At 40.6% G+C, this 18,100-nt stretch overlaps 2 protein-coding genes across 4 annotated transcripts; one reads left to right on the top strand and one right to left on the bottom strand.

The window, feature by feature from the left end:
• The first annotated feature begins 356 nt into the window (after window positions 1-356).
• LOC101175635 (ceramide synthase 2) lies at window positions 357-15,325 on the top strand. 3 transcript variants are annotated; one of them, XM_004067713.4, is made up of 11 exons: window positions 357-523; window positions 1,394-1,567; window positions 4,243-4,360; window positions 6,262-6,380; window positions 7,099-7,156; window positions 7,242-7,292; window positions 10,309-10,401; window positions 10,653-10,781; window positions 12,683-12,789; window positions 13,470-13,626; window positions 13,699-15,325. In XM_004067713.4, exons 1-11 carry the CDS (start codon window positions 414-416, stop codon window positions 13,906-13,908), a joined length of 1,326 nt encoding a protein of 441 aa, XP_004067761.1. In that variant the 5' UTR covers window positions 357-413; the 3' UTR covers window positions 13,909-15,325. The 3 variants fall into 3 exon arrangements, with proteins under 3 accessions (XP_004067761.1, XP_020557927.1, XP_011472157.1); XM_020702268.2 differs by lacking the exon at window positions 357-523 and adding an exon at window positions 567-736; XM_011473855.3 differs by lacking the exon at window positions 357-523 and adding an exon at window positions 760-894.
• LOC101168447 (kelch-like protein 24) lies at window positions 14,907-17,968 on the bottom strand. Its single transcript, XM_004067847.3, has 3 exons — window positions 16,928-17,968; window positions 16,390-16,801; window positions 14,907-15,695 (listed from the first exon to the last, which is right to left on the bottom strand). Exons 1-3 carry the CDS (start codon window positions 17,835-17,837, stop codon window positions 15,380-15,382), a joined length of 1,638 nt encoding a protein of 545 aa, XP_004067895.1. The 5' UTR covers window positions 17,838-17,968; the 3' UTR covers window positions 14,907-15,379.
• Between the last annotated feature and the right edge of the window lie 132 nt (window positions 17,969-18,100).

Genomic DNA, 18,100 nt, shown 5'->3' with positions numbered 1-18,100 from the left:
AAGGACCACTACCTCCTCTCCAAGGCCAGATATAGAGGAAGGGAGGGCAACGCCCCCCTAAATGCTGCAACTGCCCTCCCAAAATGTAATGGGCTGCAAAAATCCACAATTGACTGTAACACAATCAACATTGCAACCCCTAAACAACCAAAACTAAATAAATAAATAAAAACTCAATTTAAACAATCAAAATAAAATAATATATATGGATAGATGCAGTAGTATGATGGCTTTCTGTGCATTTTAGGGGCTTAGAGAAATATGACTCCCCAAAATCTCAACACCCCAAGACCACCACCACCAGCACTCCCCCAACCCCAATGCTGATGCTCTGTAGAGTGGCAGACTCTGGGTTTGCTCCTCTCGGTGTGAACGTTTCAGAGGAAACAGCAGAATCAGATGGACCGGCAGGGATGCGCCTCCCTCCGCCCAGGCTGTGCGCGTCAGGGGAACTCCTCCTCCGCCTTTTCCTCTCCCCTCACCGCCGGACATTTCCACATCTCCATCACAGGAGCGCAGAGAGGTGAGCGCCGCATTCACACTCTGCATATTCGGATGCAGCCAGTCTCTGTTTTTACTTGCGTATCGTTGCGCAGAACGAGCGGAACACACAAAGGCAGATCTCTGCGCTGGGGGGAGTCAGTCGGTGCGGGATGTAGGAGATGGATAGGCTCTAGTCTGCAACACTTCGTGCAAATCGTTCCCGGTGACACACAGGAATGTCTAGAATCGAAAGGTTTGACGCATTTGAAGCTAGAAAAGCGCGCAGCTCGGCTTCGTTTGCGCCGCGGCGTCAACAGACTGCGTCTGGCACGCGCCACAGTGATCCATGCGGGGAAGCAGAAACGCTCCCATAAGCCTGAAGAAGAGCCTCGGAGTAAACGATGTCAAAGGGTTTGCAGGGAAAAAATGCACCTGATCTAAACTTCTTTGTCTCATTTGCTGTTTTTTTTTTTATTTTTAGCTTGTTTTGTTTTTGCTTTGTTGCCAATAAATAAGGGATAAATAAGCGCACATGCGCACATGGAGGCATCTGTGTTCATCTGCTTGTGTTCTATTATCAGTTTGATACTTTATTTGCTTCTTTGATTTTACTTATCTACCTTGGTGTGTCCAAAAAGAACGTAAAAGATAAGAGATTGTGCCAGATAAATGATTAATCAAAACTTCCTCCTAAACATTACTCCTAAATTTAGACAGTTTAAGAAAATTCATCATTTTTGGTGGTTATTAAGTAAGCCATGATGCCTGCATGCCTTCTCTGTTTATGTAAATGTTGCTGTTTTTGTTTGTTTGGCACAGCTGGTGTGTCACTCAAAGCGATTCAATTTGAATAGTCATCATTGTGTTAATTAGATGAGAGTGTTTACTCTAATCTTTTCTCCTCCCTCAGGATGGAGTGGTTGAATGAGTGGCTGTGGCGGGAGGAGTACTGGCTCCCTCCTGGGATCGGCTGGAAAGACACCCATCTAGATGAAGACCAGGGCCACTTCCCGTTACCCAGGGATCTCCTCTGCACCCTCCCACTGGCCTTCACGTTTATAGTCCTCAGATATGTCTTTGAGAGGTGCGGTTTCAACTATCTTAACTAAATTTATGGTTTTAGGGAAAATATATTGAATTAAATGTATTATAGGACATTTGTAAAATAAGAAAAGGGGTCAGATTAGACATTTCCAGTCAGGCCTTTCTGGAAAATTGTTTCTTCATCATCTAAGGAGCTACCGAGGTAAAGCAGATTTCCCTGATTTAATGCAGATCATGTGTTTATAATGCGAGAGAGCTGATGCATCTGATGATGTCTTTAAAAAAAAGCTTAAACCTGTTTTCACTGGCGACTAGAGATGATTAAATCATATCTTCAGACTGACATACCTGATAACCAGGTTTTCATTTGCTTGTTTGGGAAACGGTTTTTACTCCTTTAAAGAAATACTTCATAATTTATATGGGTCTTCCTACTCAGTAAAGAAAAAAATAAACTTTTAGCCAAAATGATGCTGAAAACGAAAGTATTTTGAGGCTTTTAAAAAAGGATTCCTGAGTGGAGGATCTCAGGATTCCTTAACAGAAACACACAAAGGGAAGTTTAAAGGAGCGTCCATCGCAGCTTAGCAACCGACACCAAGCCTCACCGCACAAAACCGCAGCTAATTAGGAAACACTGCTAGCACATAAAAGCATTCATGCACTGATGAGTTAAGCATTCAAATGGTTTCTGGTGTCATAAATGGAAGACAAAGCTCTGTGGGGAAAGGAGAACTACTGTACGTGTCAAGTTTAGATGATGAAGAGTCAAATTTTGTAACGAACATCAAGACAGAAAGTGTACGCTTTCACTTGTGACCTCATGACTGTTTGTGCTGAAGCTGCTTTAGCTTGCTTGCAAGTCTTTGTCTGAACCCTCATAAGGAATTTATAAACAGACTTGTAACATTAGCTGTTTTAGAAGCAGTCAAGGGTGAGAAGGGGAAAACATATGCTGGATGCCGTGTTGCTGTGAGGACAGGCGTCTGGGGTCTCCATGGTTACGGCAGATGGCTGAAAGTGCGTGCCAGAGACATGGCGTCTCTGTGTTAAGCCACAGTGACCTTCTCATCCTCTCTGCTGTCAAAACGGTCGCATCTGATAGGGTTGCATGTGTGGATGTGTGTTTACATCCAAGCATTTATCAATGCATCTTGCGCGTGCAAATGCAATCACATTTTTCTGTTCTTGTCACTCAGCCGGTCTCATTCCTTCTGCCAAACACGCACATATCTAGTGTTGCTTGATGCCATATCATCTGCCCTGTTAGCTTCAGGAACCAGACCATGAACTTCCTCGTTGCCACTGTAGACGGCTCTCGTTCAGGCCCCTCGGGAGCACATCTCAATGGTGTCTAAGAGGAGCCATAAAACAACATTTAAAAAAAAAAAGGACGGGACACTGGGAAGTACAGAAAAATAACGTATTAAAGGGGATGTGGAATATATAGTGCCGTTGCAGGAAGGAAGGAAGAAAGCAGGTGAGTCACAGGTGAGGCAAAACAAAAGGGAACTTAAACTTTAGCCACAAGAAACAAAAGCAGGGAGGCAACCGACTCAGCCAGAGTCAACCCAAACCCCACCCCCCCACCCCCCGTTTCTAAGTGACTGAGAGGGAACCAGAAGAATAAAAGAAAACCCATAAACTAGACAGAACAAAGCCCAGCCAGCTAGCATGGACTGAAGGGGGAGACAATAACCCCACATGTCAGCCCCCCCCCCCCCCCCCACACACACACACACACACACTGCCAAATAACTATCTGCCACAAACACCACAACAGAAAGCACAAGTTATCACAAAAATTGGAAAAATATCAAATCGGGATGGAAAAAAAAATATATAACTATGTTTTGGAAAAACCAACCATCCATCCATTTTCTTAACATACGTTATCCCTTTCAAAGTCAGGGGGTCGCCTGTCCCGGCTACTGTTGGACGGAGGCGTCACACACAGTCACACCTAGGGACAATTTAGAGTAATCAAGCAACCCATGAAGCATGTTTTTTGGACTGTGGGAGGAAGCCAGAGTGTCAGGAGAAAACCCACATGTGCACGGGGAGAACATGCAATCTCCACACAGAAAGGTCACAGCCGGGATTTCAAGACCACTGATAAACGTGTCACCAGGAAAAACCAGCCGCCTCCCTTCAGATGGAGGTAGATGTCTTTAACGAGAGGCGTATGAAGTGATATTTATGCCAAAGTTTTGTTTGCAACGCGTTTGTATAAATATCAATTCATAGAGATGGAGTGGATTAAAAAAATATCTTAAGTTTGAGGTTCTTTAATGAATAATTCAACACAACTATAAATGGACTCACAATAGATGGAAGATGCAGGCGCAGCTAACACCTTTGTTCTTCTGTCCATTGTCTGTTGTTAAATATATGTATGAATACATCATATGCCATGTTTATGGGATGTTGTAACATCCCCTTGTTTGCTTAAGGGTTTATATGTTTAGTTTTATTGGTACCAATAAACTCAAACTAAAAAGTACAAAAAAAATCCTCACAGCAGCTACATCATCCAGAAGTTAAAAGCTGCAACCCCGACTCCTTCAGACTTCCTTCAGCTGCATTTGGCCCAGACAGGCTGTAAAAGATGCTTTAAAAGCAGTGTCACGTTGAAAATCTGTTGGAATTACAACAAAATGTAGAGGATTTGTGTTGCAGCCAACATTTGAAATGGATGTCTGTCCTGCCCTCCAGGGTTGTTGCTGTCCCGTTGAGCAGGTGCTTAGGCGTGAAGGACCGCATTCGGATTCAAGCTCCTTCGGTCCCTAAGCTGGAAGCCTTTTATAAGCAGACGAGCCGGCAGCCATCGCAGGTTTGTGTTCCTGCTCCCTTCAATTCAAAATGTTTGAGAATTTTTTTTTTTTTTTTAAAGAGGAGTCTGAAATTGATTCTTAGACAGAAGGAACATTTTTTTATTTTATTGCACAAATAAGGTTTTTGTTTACTAAATTAAATATTCCTACGCTTTGATGTGAAATAAGAAATCAATGACATTAAAAGAACTTTGTGATCAACTAATGAGTCAAAATACTGTCATGGTTGTTCATCAAGAAACTTCTGCTTGTAAAACTTGTTTGAGGACGAGGACGGGAGAAAGTGCTTTTTTGTTGTTGCAAACATTCAGCACTTCCTCTTCAGGTAAGGTGGAGTTCTAAGGTGGAGTTCACAGTTCTGAAATATGTTCACACCTTAATTTGGTCGGATTTGTTTTCACCTTTTTGTCACCAAATCAAACTACCTGCAAACAGTAAATGACATTCTTGTGTAGTGCTTTTCTACCTCTCAGGCACAAAGCACTTCACAAAAGAAAAGATAGTCCTGCTAAAACAGCTGCTCAATTGGGGCAATATTTTCACTAAGCAACAAAAACTTAAAAAAAGAATGACATTTTTTGATTAATCCACGTTATCCTTTCATACTGTGTATTGATATATGTTTGCTGATGACACTTTACTTATTTTCTTAATTCCGTTTTTTATGGAGAGAGTCTGTAGGCTGTTTAATTATATTTCAATCTACCTCAAATTTCTTTATCTTGCCGGTGAACCGCACCAGGGTTCACTTGCAAGTGAGCAAAAATCCTAATTTTTTGGTGACAAGCATTCAGGTGAGCTAACAAACCCGACAAACAAAGCCGAACACTGGAGAAAATTGACTTTGTGCTGATTAAACCCTTAATATTGTCAGTCCTTCGGGAATGTATTCTTTAACTTTATTATTGCATTAAAATTGCTACATTTTTTTGATTTATTTTGAAATTCTTCATTGTTACAGTTTTTCTAAACCAAATATTTAAAATGGCTTTAAATTTTTTACTTCGTCTTTTGCAAGTCTTTTTTCAGGTTTTATATGTTCTAAAAACTAAATCTGTCCTAACATTACTACAGTTTTTTAGCAACTTTTTTGACCCACCTTAATTTTTACTAAAGAAATTGTTTTAATGACTTTTCTTTAATGTTTTCTTGACTATTTTTATTTGAAAATTACAGTATTCTTCTAGTTGACTCTAATCCACTACCCACTAAAATGAGAAAAAACACAATATTTATTTTATCACTTCAATATTTATGTTTTGTGTCTCTCTCCTGAATTATTCAATAAACAGGTGCAGACATGCAACAGAGGTCAGGTTTACACCTGACTCCTGGTTTTGATTATCACAGCAGACAGGCCTTAAGCTGTCGGGAAAAGACACGACTTGACTTATCAACTTCACTTTTCACGCTTCAGTGAGACAATTCAGCATTGCATGCTAATCATCTGTTCTCATTCTTCTGCTGTGACTTTCTTTCCTGGACGAGCAGCTGAGCCTGTTGATGTTTTGCCATCAAACCTGCAAAACACAAACAGATTAACCGTTTGCCGTTTCAGGCAGCCGCCAGAGAGTCACACAGAAACAACATAGCAAAACAGCTTTAGACAGTGTAGCCCGGCTCAGAATCCCACTTTTATAACAGTTGTAATTAAGTGTCACCTTTAGCAAAGCTCTGTCGGAGGTAACAGAAGTCTGGGTATCAGTGTCTCGTTGATAGACATGTTGTCACTGATCTCGTCAGCTCATGACAAACAGCCAGATCAACCACACGTTGACAAAACAACCGTAAACGTTCAGTTTTATGCTAATCATTTATCGATGCAACTGTGAACTAAAGCAGCAAAGAGAAGTCTTATTTTGAAAATTGTGCCTATAAAAATAATGTTTTGTGTGTTCAGCCTGAAGTGTTGGCCTTGAGTAAGCAGTGTGGACTCTCGCAAAGAAAGATCCAGACCTGGTTCAGACACCGGAGGAACCAGGACCGACCCGATAACACAAAAAAGTTCTGCGAAGCATCGTGAGTGTCTCAGTTTTGGTGCCTTTTTTTTGATTTCAATTCAATTGATGTTCGTGTTAAATATGTAATACCAACTGAGTACAAATGTGTTAGACTAATGGCTTTTTAAGCAGAAATACTACAAAAATATTTAATCAATAACTCTTTCAACCTGCAACCCAGAAATGGACAGATGTACACAGGTTGTATGGTAACTGTAGCTCAAAGGGTGACTAATGACACTGAGATTAATCAGTTAAAGTTCATTTTATTTGTTGGGCTTCTTAAAAGACCTGTAAAAATATAGTATGGACCTTTTTCTTTCGCAAAGATCAATTTGTCAATTAGCCTAAAACTTTAGCCTAAAGAACTGTAATTAAAATAATTTTAAGAAAAATTTGACAAGAAAAAGAGACTTAGAGACAACAGGGACCTGGAGCTTTACACCCTTTGAGCTACTAAAGAAGAAAACCTTGATGAATGAGATGTCCTTCATCACCTGTGTCCCTCAGGTGACAGTTTGTTTTGCTATCACATAGTAATCTCATTCACCTGTCAGTCCACACTGCATATGATGGTAATAAGGTATTGACATGAAATAAAGTTTTTCCTCACCCAGGGCCATGACACCAGTTTCATTTTACTGCAGTTTGACTGCAATGCTTGTGTGTGCATTAGCAGCACCTTGTGACTCCTGTGACTGGAGAATAAGCTGCTTGGTTTGTTTCCGTCTGTGCAGCTGGCGGTTTGTGTTCTACCTCACTGCGTTCCTTGGAGGACTTGGGTCACTAATTGATGTAAGTCAGCCGTTTGTGCAAGATTTATGATTAAAAAAACCATTTGTTTACTTAGCGATCTTTGGTGATTATCCATTTCTCCCAGACTCCCTGGTTCTGGGACCAAACAGAGTGCTGGAGGGGTTACCCCAAACAGGTGAGCACTTTAATGCTCCTTTTTTGCAATCAATTATTTTGTCTATCACTGGCTTATATTTCAAATCAGTGTTGCTTTCAGGAGATGGCAAAGTTCCAGTAATTTGTGGTCTTAAGAGGAGTTAAAAATGTGGGATGTGACATTTAGCTTTTTTCTTTTCTCTATAGAAACCAATTGGATTGTGTCAAACGCGTTTTCTCTGTTGGCAGAGACGGGTTACTAAATCTGAATCCGAGTGAGCCCATCCTCAAATTTTGTACCACTCTGCCATGACAATGCTGTCATAACCCCATGTAATTCTGGGTAGTTCTCTAATTAGTTTTATTGTAAGGAAGATCACTTCGTGTTCTGGTCTAACGTTTGGGATCTGGTTCAACAAAATGTTTTATAAAAACACAGTAACTGTGCACAAAGACAAAGACTATTCTTTCAAAAAATTAGCAGATATTCATTTCTTACAAGATTTTTTTTTCTAGAGCAACTGAACTTTAAAAGTATTTAATAATAATAATAACAAACGTTATTTGTATTGCACCTTTCAAGATAAAAATCACAAAGTGCTTCACAATAAAACACGGTAAAAAAGGATATAAGTTTTGGAATGTTTTTAAAATGACAAAAACAAGAACGAACAAGTGACCCCTCATGAGAATCAAGGGATAAAACTGGGTCGAGAGTCACCCCAAGGTTCCTGACAGAGGACTTGATAAAGGAAGCAAGTGGACCGAGCCACTGGACTATGTGGGGGAGGCAAGACTAGGATCTCAGTTTTGTCTTCATTTAGTTGGAGAAATTTATTATTCATCCAACTCTTGAACGAATCCAGACACCTGCATAAAGTCTGTATTTTAAAAACCTCCTTGGTTTTAAAAGACACATAAAGCTGAATATCATCTGCATAAAAATGACAAGAAATATCATTTAAAGAACTTAAAATGTGCTGCAAAGGCAGCAGATAAAAAATTAACAATAAATGTCCCAAAACTAAGCCTTGTGGCACGCCAGAAAGTGACGGATGCAGAGGAGGACTTAAACTTGGAAAAAACAACAGAAAAACATCTACTAGTCAGATAAGAGGAGAAACAGTTTAAAGCGGATCAGGAACCCCAGCCCAGTTTTTCAGCCTATCCAAGAGGACGTGATGGTCAACAGTGTCAAAGGATGTACTGTAATCTAGAAGATGTTTTGCCGCTCATCCAGGAACTAAAGAAAACACCCAGTTTTGAGTCAGTTTTAAAGTTCAGCCACTACAAAGAACTACAAACTTGTAATGTTTCTGTCAAAATTTTCCGATAAATCCTCAGTGAGACAATCAGAAATCCATTCTTCTTCTGCAAATTCTAATGGGGCGATGCCATTTGAGCTTTTTTTGCCCCTGATATTGTTTTAAACTGGCAATGTCAGGTGCCTTCTATCACTCCATTTTCTCCCTCCTTGTTTTCTCAATCTAAATATTTTTCAAGTAGTCTTTAAACTTGTAATTGGTTGTTTGAAATGTTTACTTTTTCATGTTTTAGTGCTAAATTTTGAGTACATTTCTGTAAATGTCTGAAGTGGAGGACAGAACTTTTCGCTCAGTTTTAAAAAAAAGCAGAGCTCATTTCACTCCATCAGGATGCATCTGAGTCTCAGGACGGTTTTTATCCAAAGCAGTTAGAACAACAGGTTTGCAGTATTTCCTGTAAACATTTAGAGAAGAGGAGGTGACAGAAGCAGCAATGTCCTTCCTCACATCTGATATAAACTGAATTAGTGATACAAAATCCACACATTTAATGGACTTTTAATGTGAGTAGATGTCATAAGATAAATATTTTTCTGTAATTGTTAGTGGTCCAGAACTTTTTGGGGTTGTTTTTAATCTTTTACAATTTCCCCCCTTAATTTATCTTTAGATCAATACAACCCCAGCTTTTTTTCCACTGATATTTTTTTATTAATGATTCCACAATTAACTGAAAATTGTCCAAAAGCTCCAATTGGTAAATTTTGTCACTTTTTACTGACAAAAACCAGAAGAAATTTAATCAGTTTTTATGATTTATAACAAAGAGTAAACGTTTAGAGCCAAATAAAAACATATACATCTAAAAACCAAGCAAAGACGAAGTAAGAATAATGTAAAAAATGTCCATTGAAATCAGGCGAAGCTTCACTAAGCCATATACAACATTCCAAGGATTTATTACAAGAACATTGATGATGAAAATGTTTGTAACCTTTATAAAAAAAACAGTTCAGTCTTTATCTGCAAATCTTGTTTTCTTTTATAGTAGAGATTGTGAAAAATAACAGGAAGTAGCTGCCTTAAAAAAAAATTTCCAACTCACTTTTATTAGAATTCTCTCACTTTCTTTTCAAAATAAAAGCTGCTTTTACACATTTGCAGTCCGTTTTTTTTTTTAACTTTAAGTGAAAAAGCTAATATCTCTGTGGTTTTATAGACAGTAAGGCATTCCTGCACGGCTGCATTCCTCCCTGGAACTTCTTTGAAGGGTCATAGCCCCATAATAGAAAACACCTGACAGAAACTGTGCTTGACTCCAGCACCTGCAAACCCACTTTTTCTGACTGTTTACTTTTGAGAGGCAAAAAAAGGAAGGTTTTTTGTGAATAAAATACTTCCTGCTATTGTGTTGCAGCAAACACTGAGGGCTGTGTGTTCTCCAAGTGTTTTTTTTTTGAGATAATAGTCTCAAGATAATAGATAATACTCCAGCTACTCCTGAATTTCATACTTTTTCTTTCAGTCCAGCATGACAGTTATGCTGGTATGAATATGCAGCCTTATTTGAGTTTTTTACAATTGCAGTTGTCCTCTTTTCTTTTTTTTTTTTTTTCTTTTTTTTTGAGAGTCTGTACCGCAGCAAAACCTGAAGGACAACCAGTCACTCTGTGATACATGTTGCAGTGTCGCTTCTCAGCTTTGTTCACATGAGCAGCACAAATGTTTTGCAAAACAAAGTTTTAAAGTTATGCAAATGTTCCCTCATTGTTCCTGTCTTCTCATTTCCAGGCTGTGGCCACTGCACATTATTGGTATTACATGTTGGAGATGGGTTTCTATTTGTCTCTGCTGCTCTCAGTCTCCGTGGATGTCAAACGAAAAGTGAGTATTTTTCTTCTTTCTGGTGCTCAGTGTTATATTCTGTAAAGGTGGTTTATTTGGCTTCACATCGTGACTTTGCTTTTATCCATTGCTTTCGCTTTGAAAGCTTCATGTGACGTGTGTGGTAACGCTTCAAAAGGGAGCAGCACATTCCGTAAAAATAAAAGAATCTGACCTTATCTTTGACTCACAGACAAAGATGAATGTTTTCTGCTACCTTCCCTACAACTGTGTCCGGCTCTGTGTTTCAGGACTTTAAGGAGCAGGTGATCCATCATATCGCTACCTTATTTCTCATTGGTTTCTCCTACTGTGCCAACTATGTGAGAGTTGGAACACTGGTGATGCTGGTGCATGATTCATCTGATATCCTCCTTGAGGTAAATGCCATAGAAAGTCAGGTGATATTCTCTGTGCACCTCTCTATATCACTGCTGTGAATATAAAGGAACAATGAGGAAGAAAGTTACAATTAGATTCTTTTGGTTTTTAAGTTAGAGATAGGGACAGAGAGAGAGTGCAGTATTTAACCCCAGACAGTTTCTCAATTTTACCTCGTAATGTTTTGATAAGTATTGTTCTTTGTTGCTTGAGGCAGATCTTCATGGGTGTGACTCATCACAGATAAAGTCTCACAGTTGGTTTGTGATCTCAAATCTGTTGAAACACGAAGATCGTGTCATGTAACCTTAAGGCCTAACTGGTTCTCTGGTTGATAGGTATCGCAGTGGCTTAAACGTTGGGCTGCTGGCATTTCATCGCAGTGAACTTGAATGCTGTTTAAACTTAACAGTTTAGTAGGACAAGAGCTGGAACAGGCTCAATTTCTAGTGGTTGTTACTCTAGTAATGCGTCACAGATGCAGATCAGTTGTGCCTGGTTGATGAATTAAGTTATTTAATTTATTTTTGACTTTTTGACTGCTTGTGTGTTGATTTTGTGCTAATATAGTCTTCATGGTAAATAAAGGAAAACAAATTATTAAAACAATGTTGGCCAATAGTGGAACTTCAGATCCAGGAACAGTCCCGTCGTGGAACAACAGCCCCCGTGGTGTCCTGTGGAAGGGTTCTCTGTGAGTATGGGGTCAGGGGAGCCTTACCGAGAGCTGCCGGTGTCCATATGATCTTGGTTTTCATTGTCAGCAGTAAATCAGACCGGTTCCTGGTGCATGTTGGACTCCGACAGGGCCTCCCTCTCTCACCAGTTTATTAATTGTTTTTATGGAAAGAATTTCTGGGTGCACACAGGCACCGGAGGGGTCTGGTTTGGGGACCACAAGATTTCCTCTGCACTTTGCAGATGATGTTATCAATCCACGATCTGCAGGGGGCATTGAGGCCGTTTGGGGCAAAGTCTGAGGCCATGGTTCCTGACCGGAGAAAGGTAGTTTGTCCTCTCTGGGTTACGAGTGGAGTGCTCCTGCTCCAAGTGGAGGAGTTTAGGTATCTTAGGGTCTTGTTCACGAGTGAGGGAAGATCGGAGCATGAGATTGACAGGCGGATTGGTGCGTTGTCTGTTGTGGTGAAGAGAGAGCTGAGTCAGAAAGCAAAGCTCTCAATATACCGGTCGATCTTCGTTCTAATACTCACATATGGCCATGAGCGCTGGGTCATGACCGAAAGATCGAGGTCCCAGCAACAAGCAGCAGAGATGAGCTTCCTCCATACGGTGGCTGGGCACTCCCTCAGAGGGAAGGTGAGAAGCTCGGTCACTCTGAGGAAACCCAGAGTAGAGCTCCTGGTCCTCCACATCCAGAGTAGTCAGTTGAGGTGGTCTAGATGCCTCCTGAAAGCATCCCTGGGGAGGTGCTCCAGGCATGTTCCTCTGGACGGAGGCCCCAGAAATGACCGAGTACACGCTGGAGAGACTATGTCTCCCGACTGGCCTGGGAACGCCTCAAGGCCTTCCAGAGGAGCTGGAGAAAGTGGCCAGGGAGAGGGAAGTCTGGGCATCTCTGCTTAGATTGCTGCCCCAGTGACCCAGTTTCGGTTGAGCGGAAGGAAATTAGAGGGATAGATGTTGGCCTGTTCTATCCAAAAAACTCTGCCTTAGATTTAATATGAAGGAGGTTCCTTTTATCTAAGTAAATAATAAAGGTAAGGGTCATCACTAGTGTCATTATTTATATTTAAAAGATAATCAATTTAAATTTAAGTTGCTGTAATTGACACGGTTTGACATGATTGAACAGAAAAGACTTATATATCAAGGCTTTTTAGTAATCTTTGTAGTTTGTATCAAATAATGACATGTTTTTTTTTTTTTATTTCTTTCCAAGTCTGCCAAGATGCTTCATTATGCGGTGTGGACGAGGACTTGTGACTCGCTGTTTGTCGTCTTCGCTGTAGTCTTCCTTGTTTCGAGGCTGGTGGTGTTTCCTTGCAGGTGAGATGACAGCAACTTTCCTCTCACTCGTGTGTCGGTGTTTAGCCACTCCCTGACTAAAACTAGCAGACTGAGGACTTTTAAAGACCCGCTCCAATGAAAACTGTGTTTTAAACATGTTCTTGTAGTAGTTTTCGAGTGATGAAGGACATGTATATAAATAATCAAGCTCAAAACGGCATTTCTGAGAGTTGTTTTATTCAAATCGTTGTGAATCAGGATCAGACTAAAATAGGCCATTGGAAAAAGCCTGTAGCAGTGACTTACAGTAGGTTCTACAGTCTGTACACAAGCTTCCTGCACCGCCATTTTTCTTGCACCAGCAATGTTAGGTTGGGGGTGTGACGGTTTTTTTTGGGAGAGAGAGAGTGTAAACAAAGGCTTACATCGCACCAACAGTCCCCGCCCACAATTCAGAGGTGAATTTCTAATGAACTCCTGCCGCCCTGCAGAAACTATGTCCTAGAAAAGGACACAGCTTTTATGATTTTGCCTAAAAATTAGATTATAATTCAAGGACCACTGGGAATACTTTAAAAATAGATCAAAAGATGATCGGAGTGGAACTTTAGTCACTTTTTTCACTGCATGCATGTCTCTATGAATGAAAACAACATTTGGCAAAAAAGCACCAGACTGGATTGAAACTGACCATGATGTCGTTCTGTGACTTTTTGCAGAGTGATCCACACTACCCTGCTGGTCTCCCTTGATTTCTATCAACCATTCTTTGGTTATTATTTCTTCAATGCGCTGCTGTTGGTCCTCCAAGCGCTGCACATCTTCTGGGCCTACCTTATCCTGCGGATGGTTAACAAGTTTATCTTCAAGGGCAAAGTAAGCACCATTCACTCCACAACTCACAGATCTAGGGGTGTAGAATCACTCATACCTAACTTTTCTCCATAGGTTGAGCGTGACGAACGCAGCGATGAAGAGAGTGAGGCGGACGACAATGAAGACGAGGATAAAGAGCATAAGAAGGAAGCAGATGAGGTGGATTCGGGGCAAAAGACAGAAAGGAGCAACTCGAAACTAACGTCGTTGGCTCACAACTGTGTCCTGAACAACCTGACCAACCAGAGGAATATAAACAGCAGGATGCCAAAAGCCAGATAGTGGAACAGCTCCTGTCACACATCTTCACCTCCGTTCAATTTGCCCAGAGGGATGCCATTTCTGCATGAGTTCATTCAATCCTATTTATTCAGATCAGGAAAAGTCTACATCCTACTTTTCTGCAAAAGAATAGAGCACAAATGATTGAGCTTTAGCGCCTGTGTGCAGCGTATCATACACAGTATAGAAAAAGAATTTAAACAGATCAAAAAGGAAATGAAGTTTTGTGCTGAAAGAAGTAGATTTTGTCAACGTTTTGTCTTTATGGTGACTTTTTTATGACGCAACAACTTTTCTGTAAATGATTCTTCTTCACGTTTTTTTTAGTTTAACGTTTCAGTCAAAAGAAATTCTGTGGTAAATTAAACCGTCCTGTAAAATAAAAAAAAGAACAAACTTCAACCTCTAGTTTAGTAGAAATTACCTCGTGCAGATTTTTATTTTACATAGATCATTGTACATATATCCTAACATGCTCCGTGAACGTTGCGTGAAAAGTCTAGATATCTAAGACTGATATAGTTGCAATTTTTGCCACAAATAATTCACATAAATTGCCATCTCTGTCAGCAAGGACAGACCTAAACACTTCTCCCTGATGAAGCTGGGATGGGCTCCAGCCCCTTCACCCCAAAACAACAAGTTTTCAATACCTTGTAGTAACAGATCTCGCAGTTGTACAAAGAAGAATATAATCTTAATTTGAAACCCAATTCCCGCTTTGTAAAGCATAATCTAACTAAAACTTTGCTCTTGTTATTTATTTAATCTATTTATTGTGTATTTTTCTTATTGTGATACTACTCTGGCAGGAAGCATCATATTTTACACTACAGTTTGCTACATGTTTGTTTGGTGCCTTAGGCTGCTGTTTTTACTGTCCTTTTCACTCGCACTTAACATGAAGCTCAATTGTTCTGTTGATTGACCCTACTATAATGCCAGTCAAGCTCATCAGCTAAGAAAAGCAAGAACACAGGGTGTAACTGACCCCAGAGACAACCACTGTCAATAACAAAAGAAAAAAGGACAGAAAAAGGAAACAGGACAAAGTAAGTGAAATATAAACTTACACTGAGCGCAAACCCTCCACATCACCGCACAAGAGGTGTGAGATTGAGTTCATTACCAACATGCTATAGTTTACTTATGAGGCTCTTATATGCTTCTGTGAATTTACACCATTTTTTTTCATTATTTTACCCAAATGTGTATTTATTTAATGCAGAAACTAAGCTGGGTTTAATTTTTAAAAAGGGCTTTTCTGCTTAAAAAAAAAAAAGAATTGAAATGTCTACATGATGAAGAAAACCATGAAAATGTTTCAGGAAAGTTGTTCTAGACTGTTCTAAGATGTTTGAATGTTTGTTCAGCGTGTCTTTTTTGACAGATTTTATTAAATTAACCTTATTTAATACATTAAGATTGATTCTAATCATTTTTTTAATTTAAATTAAAGTGTAGGAGCTGCTCATTTGCTGGTAGAAGACACCATTCTTATGGTCACACAGCCTCTGATGGGGACCGGACAGGCAATTGCATCATCTATCTCCAGGCAGGTGTCTATGTAAGGGTCCAGCAGCAGCATGTTTGGGAATGCTTTGTTACTTTTCCTTTCACTGACTAGGTAGATCTGACCGCTGACTGTGGTGCAGCCACAGAAGAACTTTTTGTCCAGACATTGCTCATCCAGCAAAGTCCATTCATCCGTCTCCATGTCGAGGCGCAGGGCTTTGCCTCCAAACATGTAGAGGGCGCCGTTTAGTTCGGTGGCAACCAGATCATACCTTGGAGAGAATTTTAGAATGAAAATGTCACTCTTCCCGCTTGTATTGTAATCACTCTTTAAAAACCCACTCAGAGGAAAATCGTGTTTTTGGTGTTTTTTACATGTTTTTTGACATGTTTTCTGAACAAGGAGGACATATATTAGGAACATTAAGCTCAAAATTGCATTTCTGCGTTTTTCATTGTTGGAAAACTGGTGCAGATGAAAAAATTTTGGGAAAAAGATTGTATTTTTTACGTAGAAATAAAAATGGGTGTGGCAGAAGCTCCCTGCTCCACTTGTAGAAGACTAAATCCACGTACGTCTTTGTTTTCCTCGTCAGAGCTGGCTTCGGATGGATAACTCCAATATGGCTCGCCATTTTTGTTGCACTGGTAATATTAGGTTGGGGGTGTGAAGGGCATATGGCTATTGAGAGAGCATGTAAACAGAGAGCTCTCAGCAATGGGGAGGGAAAATGGTGGCGGGGTTGCTCTGCGCCAACAGTCCCTCCCACAACTCAGAGGTGAATTTCTAATGAACTGCTTCCCCACAGAAACTAAGAAATGGTTATTTTGGCTAAAAACTACATAATCATGATTAAAAACCACTGGAAAAACTTTTAAAACAGATCAAAAGATGATTGGAGTGGGTCTTTAAATAAAAAGGTAAAAAACAAGTACAAGTAAGAACAACATGCATTTTCTACTTACCTTGGAAATGGAGAAAAGGAGACCACGTCCCACTGATCTTCCTTCACCAAATATCTCTGAATTCCTGCATACACCTCCCCATTTTCATCCAGGCCACACGCTACATAGATGCACAACCCCACAGCTACAGTGGCTGCCCGCTCCACTGCCCTGACCATAGGGCTCAACCCCTGCCAGCCATCTTCTGATCCAAAAACCAACCCCTCAACATCACCCACGAGGCCTTCATCCATGCAGCCTCCCAGGACATACAGAGAGGAGTCCAGCCCCATGGAGCAGTGGCTGTGTCTGGATTTCTGCAGGGCCGGCCCATCCACCCAGCGCTGATTTGAACATTCGTATATCTTCACCCAGTCCACACTGAACCACAGCACATCTCTGAAGTGGCCTCCAGTCACAACCACGTTGTTTCCTAAATGGAAAATACACCTTAAATTTACATTTATTTTATACATTTATAATGTAATATAATTTATACATTTATTTCACATTTGAGATTTCAAGAAAAGCATTCTCTTTAATCTTAATTGGATATTACCTACTGCAGCTACTGAGTACTGAGTTAGATTCTTCTGCTGCAAAGGTGCACAGCACTGCCATCTACCGCTCAGAGGGTGGAACTGATACAGTGCCTGCTGTTCCTGATCATGAGGCCCTCCCAGGACATAGAGAGTCTCTGTAGCTTTGGTCCGCCTCAAAGACCTGCCTACTGACCAAGAGGCTGGGAAGTGATCATTCAGCTTGCTGATGAGCCTTGCTCGAGGGTCAGAACCTTTCATTCTGGTCAGAAGTTGGGTAATAAATGCTAAGGAGAGAGACTCTGGTCTCACCAGCTCTATTAGCTCTAAAAAATGTTCTTCTCGTTTAGGATCAAACGAAACCCAGCGCAGGGTGGCTTCAAGCGCCACATCGTCTTTGTGGAGAGCCAGATCATCACTGGCAAGTAGATCAGCAATACTTTCCTTGGAAAGGGACAGAAAATCCTCTTCAGCTGAGACCGCAGGGAAGTGTGTGAGCACAACCTGCCGGGCTGCAGAATAAAGCTGAGAGCAGCCCAGTTGCCATGCATAGGCCATCATTCCTAAACAATTCGTGAGGTGTAGCTCGCGCTCCAAGAACTTGCAACACAGCAGTCTGGCTTTTTCTAGTTGTAGATAGTTTGCAGTCTCAAGAATCCCAAGAACATTTTCATGGTCCAAAGTCAGACGGCGAGTCTTGCTGTACTCTATCAAAACTTTGAAAGACTGTCGACCCACACCTTTGATCTCAACAAGCTTTTTGCGGCTTTCCACACCACAGCCAAAGAACAGAGCTCTGAAGTATGGACTCTGAAGGGCCAGGTGCTCCCGACAGACGTAAAAGTTCTCCTCCTCTACCCGTAGGACAGCATCTGGAATAAAATCCGGCCCAGGGTCTTCCACATGAAAAGCATATCCATCTTCGTCCATTGTGTTATCTAACTCATGGAAAAGATTGATTGAAGCTCTGAAACTTCACTTCAGTCACTGTAAAGAGTAAAACAAGTCTACTGCTTTGTCCTGTTTCTGGATCACAACTACGGTAGGTTCCCAACACACCAGCTGGTGTGTACTTTGTTTATTAATAGACGCCCCTGCCCGGAGAATGCAGTTAAGAAAGAGGTCAACTTTGAAAAGTAAAAGTTTTTTTAAAAATTACTATTAAAATACAATTATTTAGTAAAACTAAAGCT

Source organism: Oryzias latipes, chromosome 4 (assembly GCF_002234675.1).
Source record: "Oryzias latipes chromosome 4, ASM223467v1".
Classification (NCBI taxonomy): Eukaryota; Metazoa; Chordata; class Actinopteri; order Beloniformes; family Adrianichthyidae; genus Oryzias; species Oryzias latipes.
Note: the sequence above shows the minus strand (reverse complement) of the source record. Positions and strands in the feature narration are given on the sequence as shown.

Coding starts and splice junctions, on each gene's coding strand:
- LOC101175635 (XM_004067713.4), top strand. CDS start 414: ATGCGCCTCCCTCCGCCCAGGCTGTGCGCGTCAGGGGAACTCCTCCTC. Junction 7,293..10,308: donor GGAGGGGTTACCCCAAACAG/GTGAGCACTTTA, acceptor TCTCATTTCCAG/GCTGTGGCCACTGCACATTA. Junction 10,782..12,682: donor CATCTGATATCCTCCTTGAG/GTAAATGCCATA, acceptor TTTCTTTCCAAG/TCTGCCAAGATGCTTCATTA.
- LOC101168447 (XM_004067847.3), bottom strand. CDS start 17,837: ATGGACGAAGATGGATATGCTTTTCATGTGGAAGACCCTGGGCCGGAT. Junction 16,802..16,927: donor GTACTCAGTAGCTGCAGTAG/GTAATATCCAAT, acceptor TTTTCCATTTAG/GAAACAACGTGGTTGTGACT. Junction 15,696..16,389: donor TCCTTTTCTCCATTTCCAAG/GTAAGTAGAAAA, acceptor ATTCTCTCCAAG/GTATGATCTGGTTGCCACCG.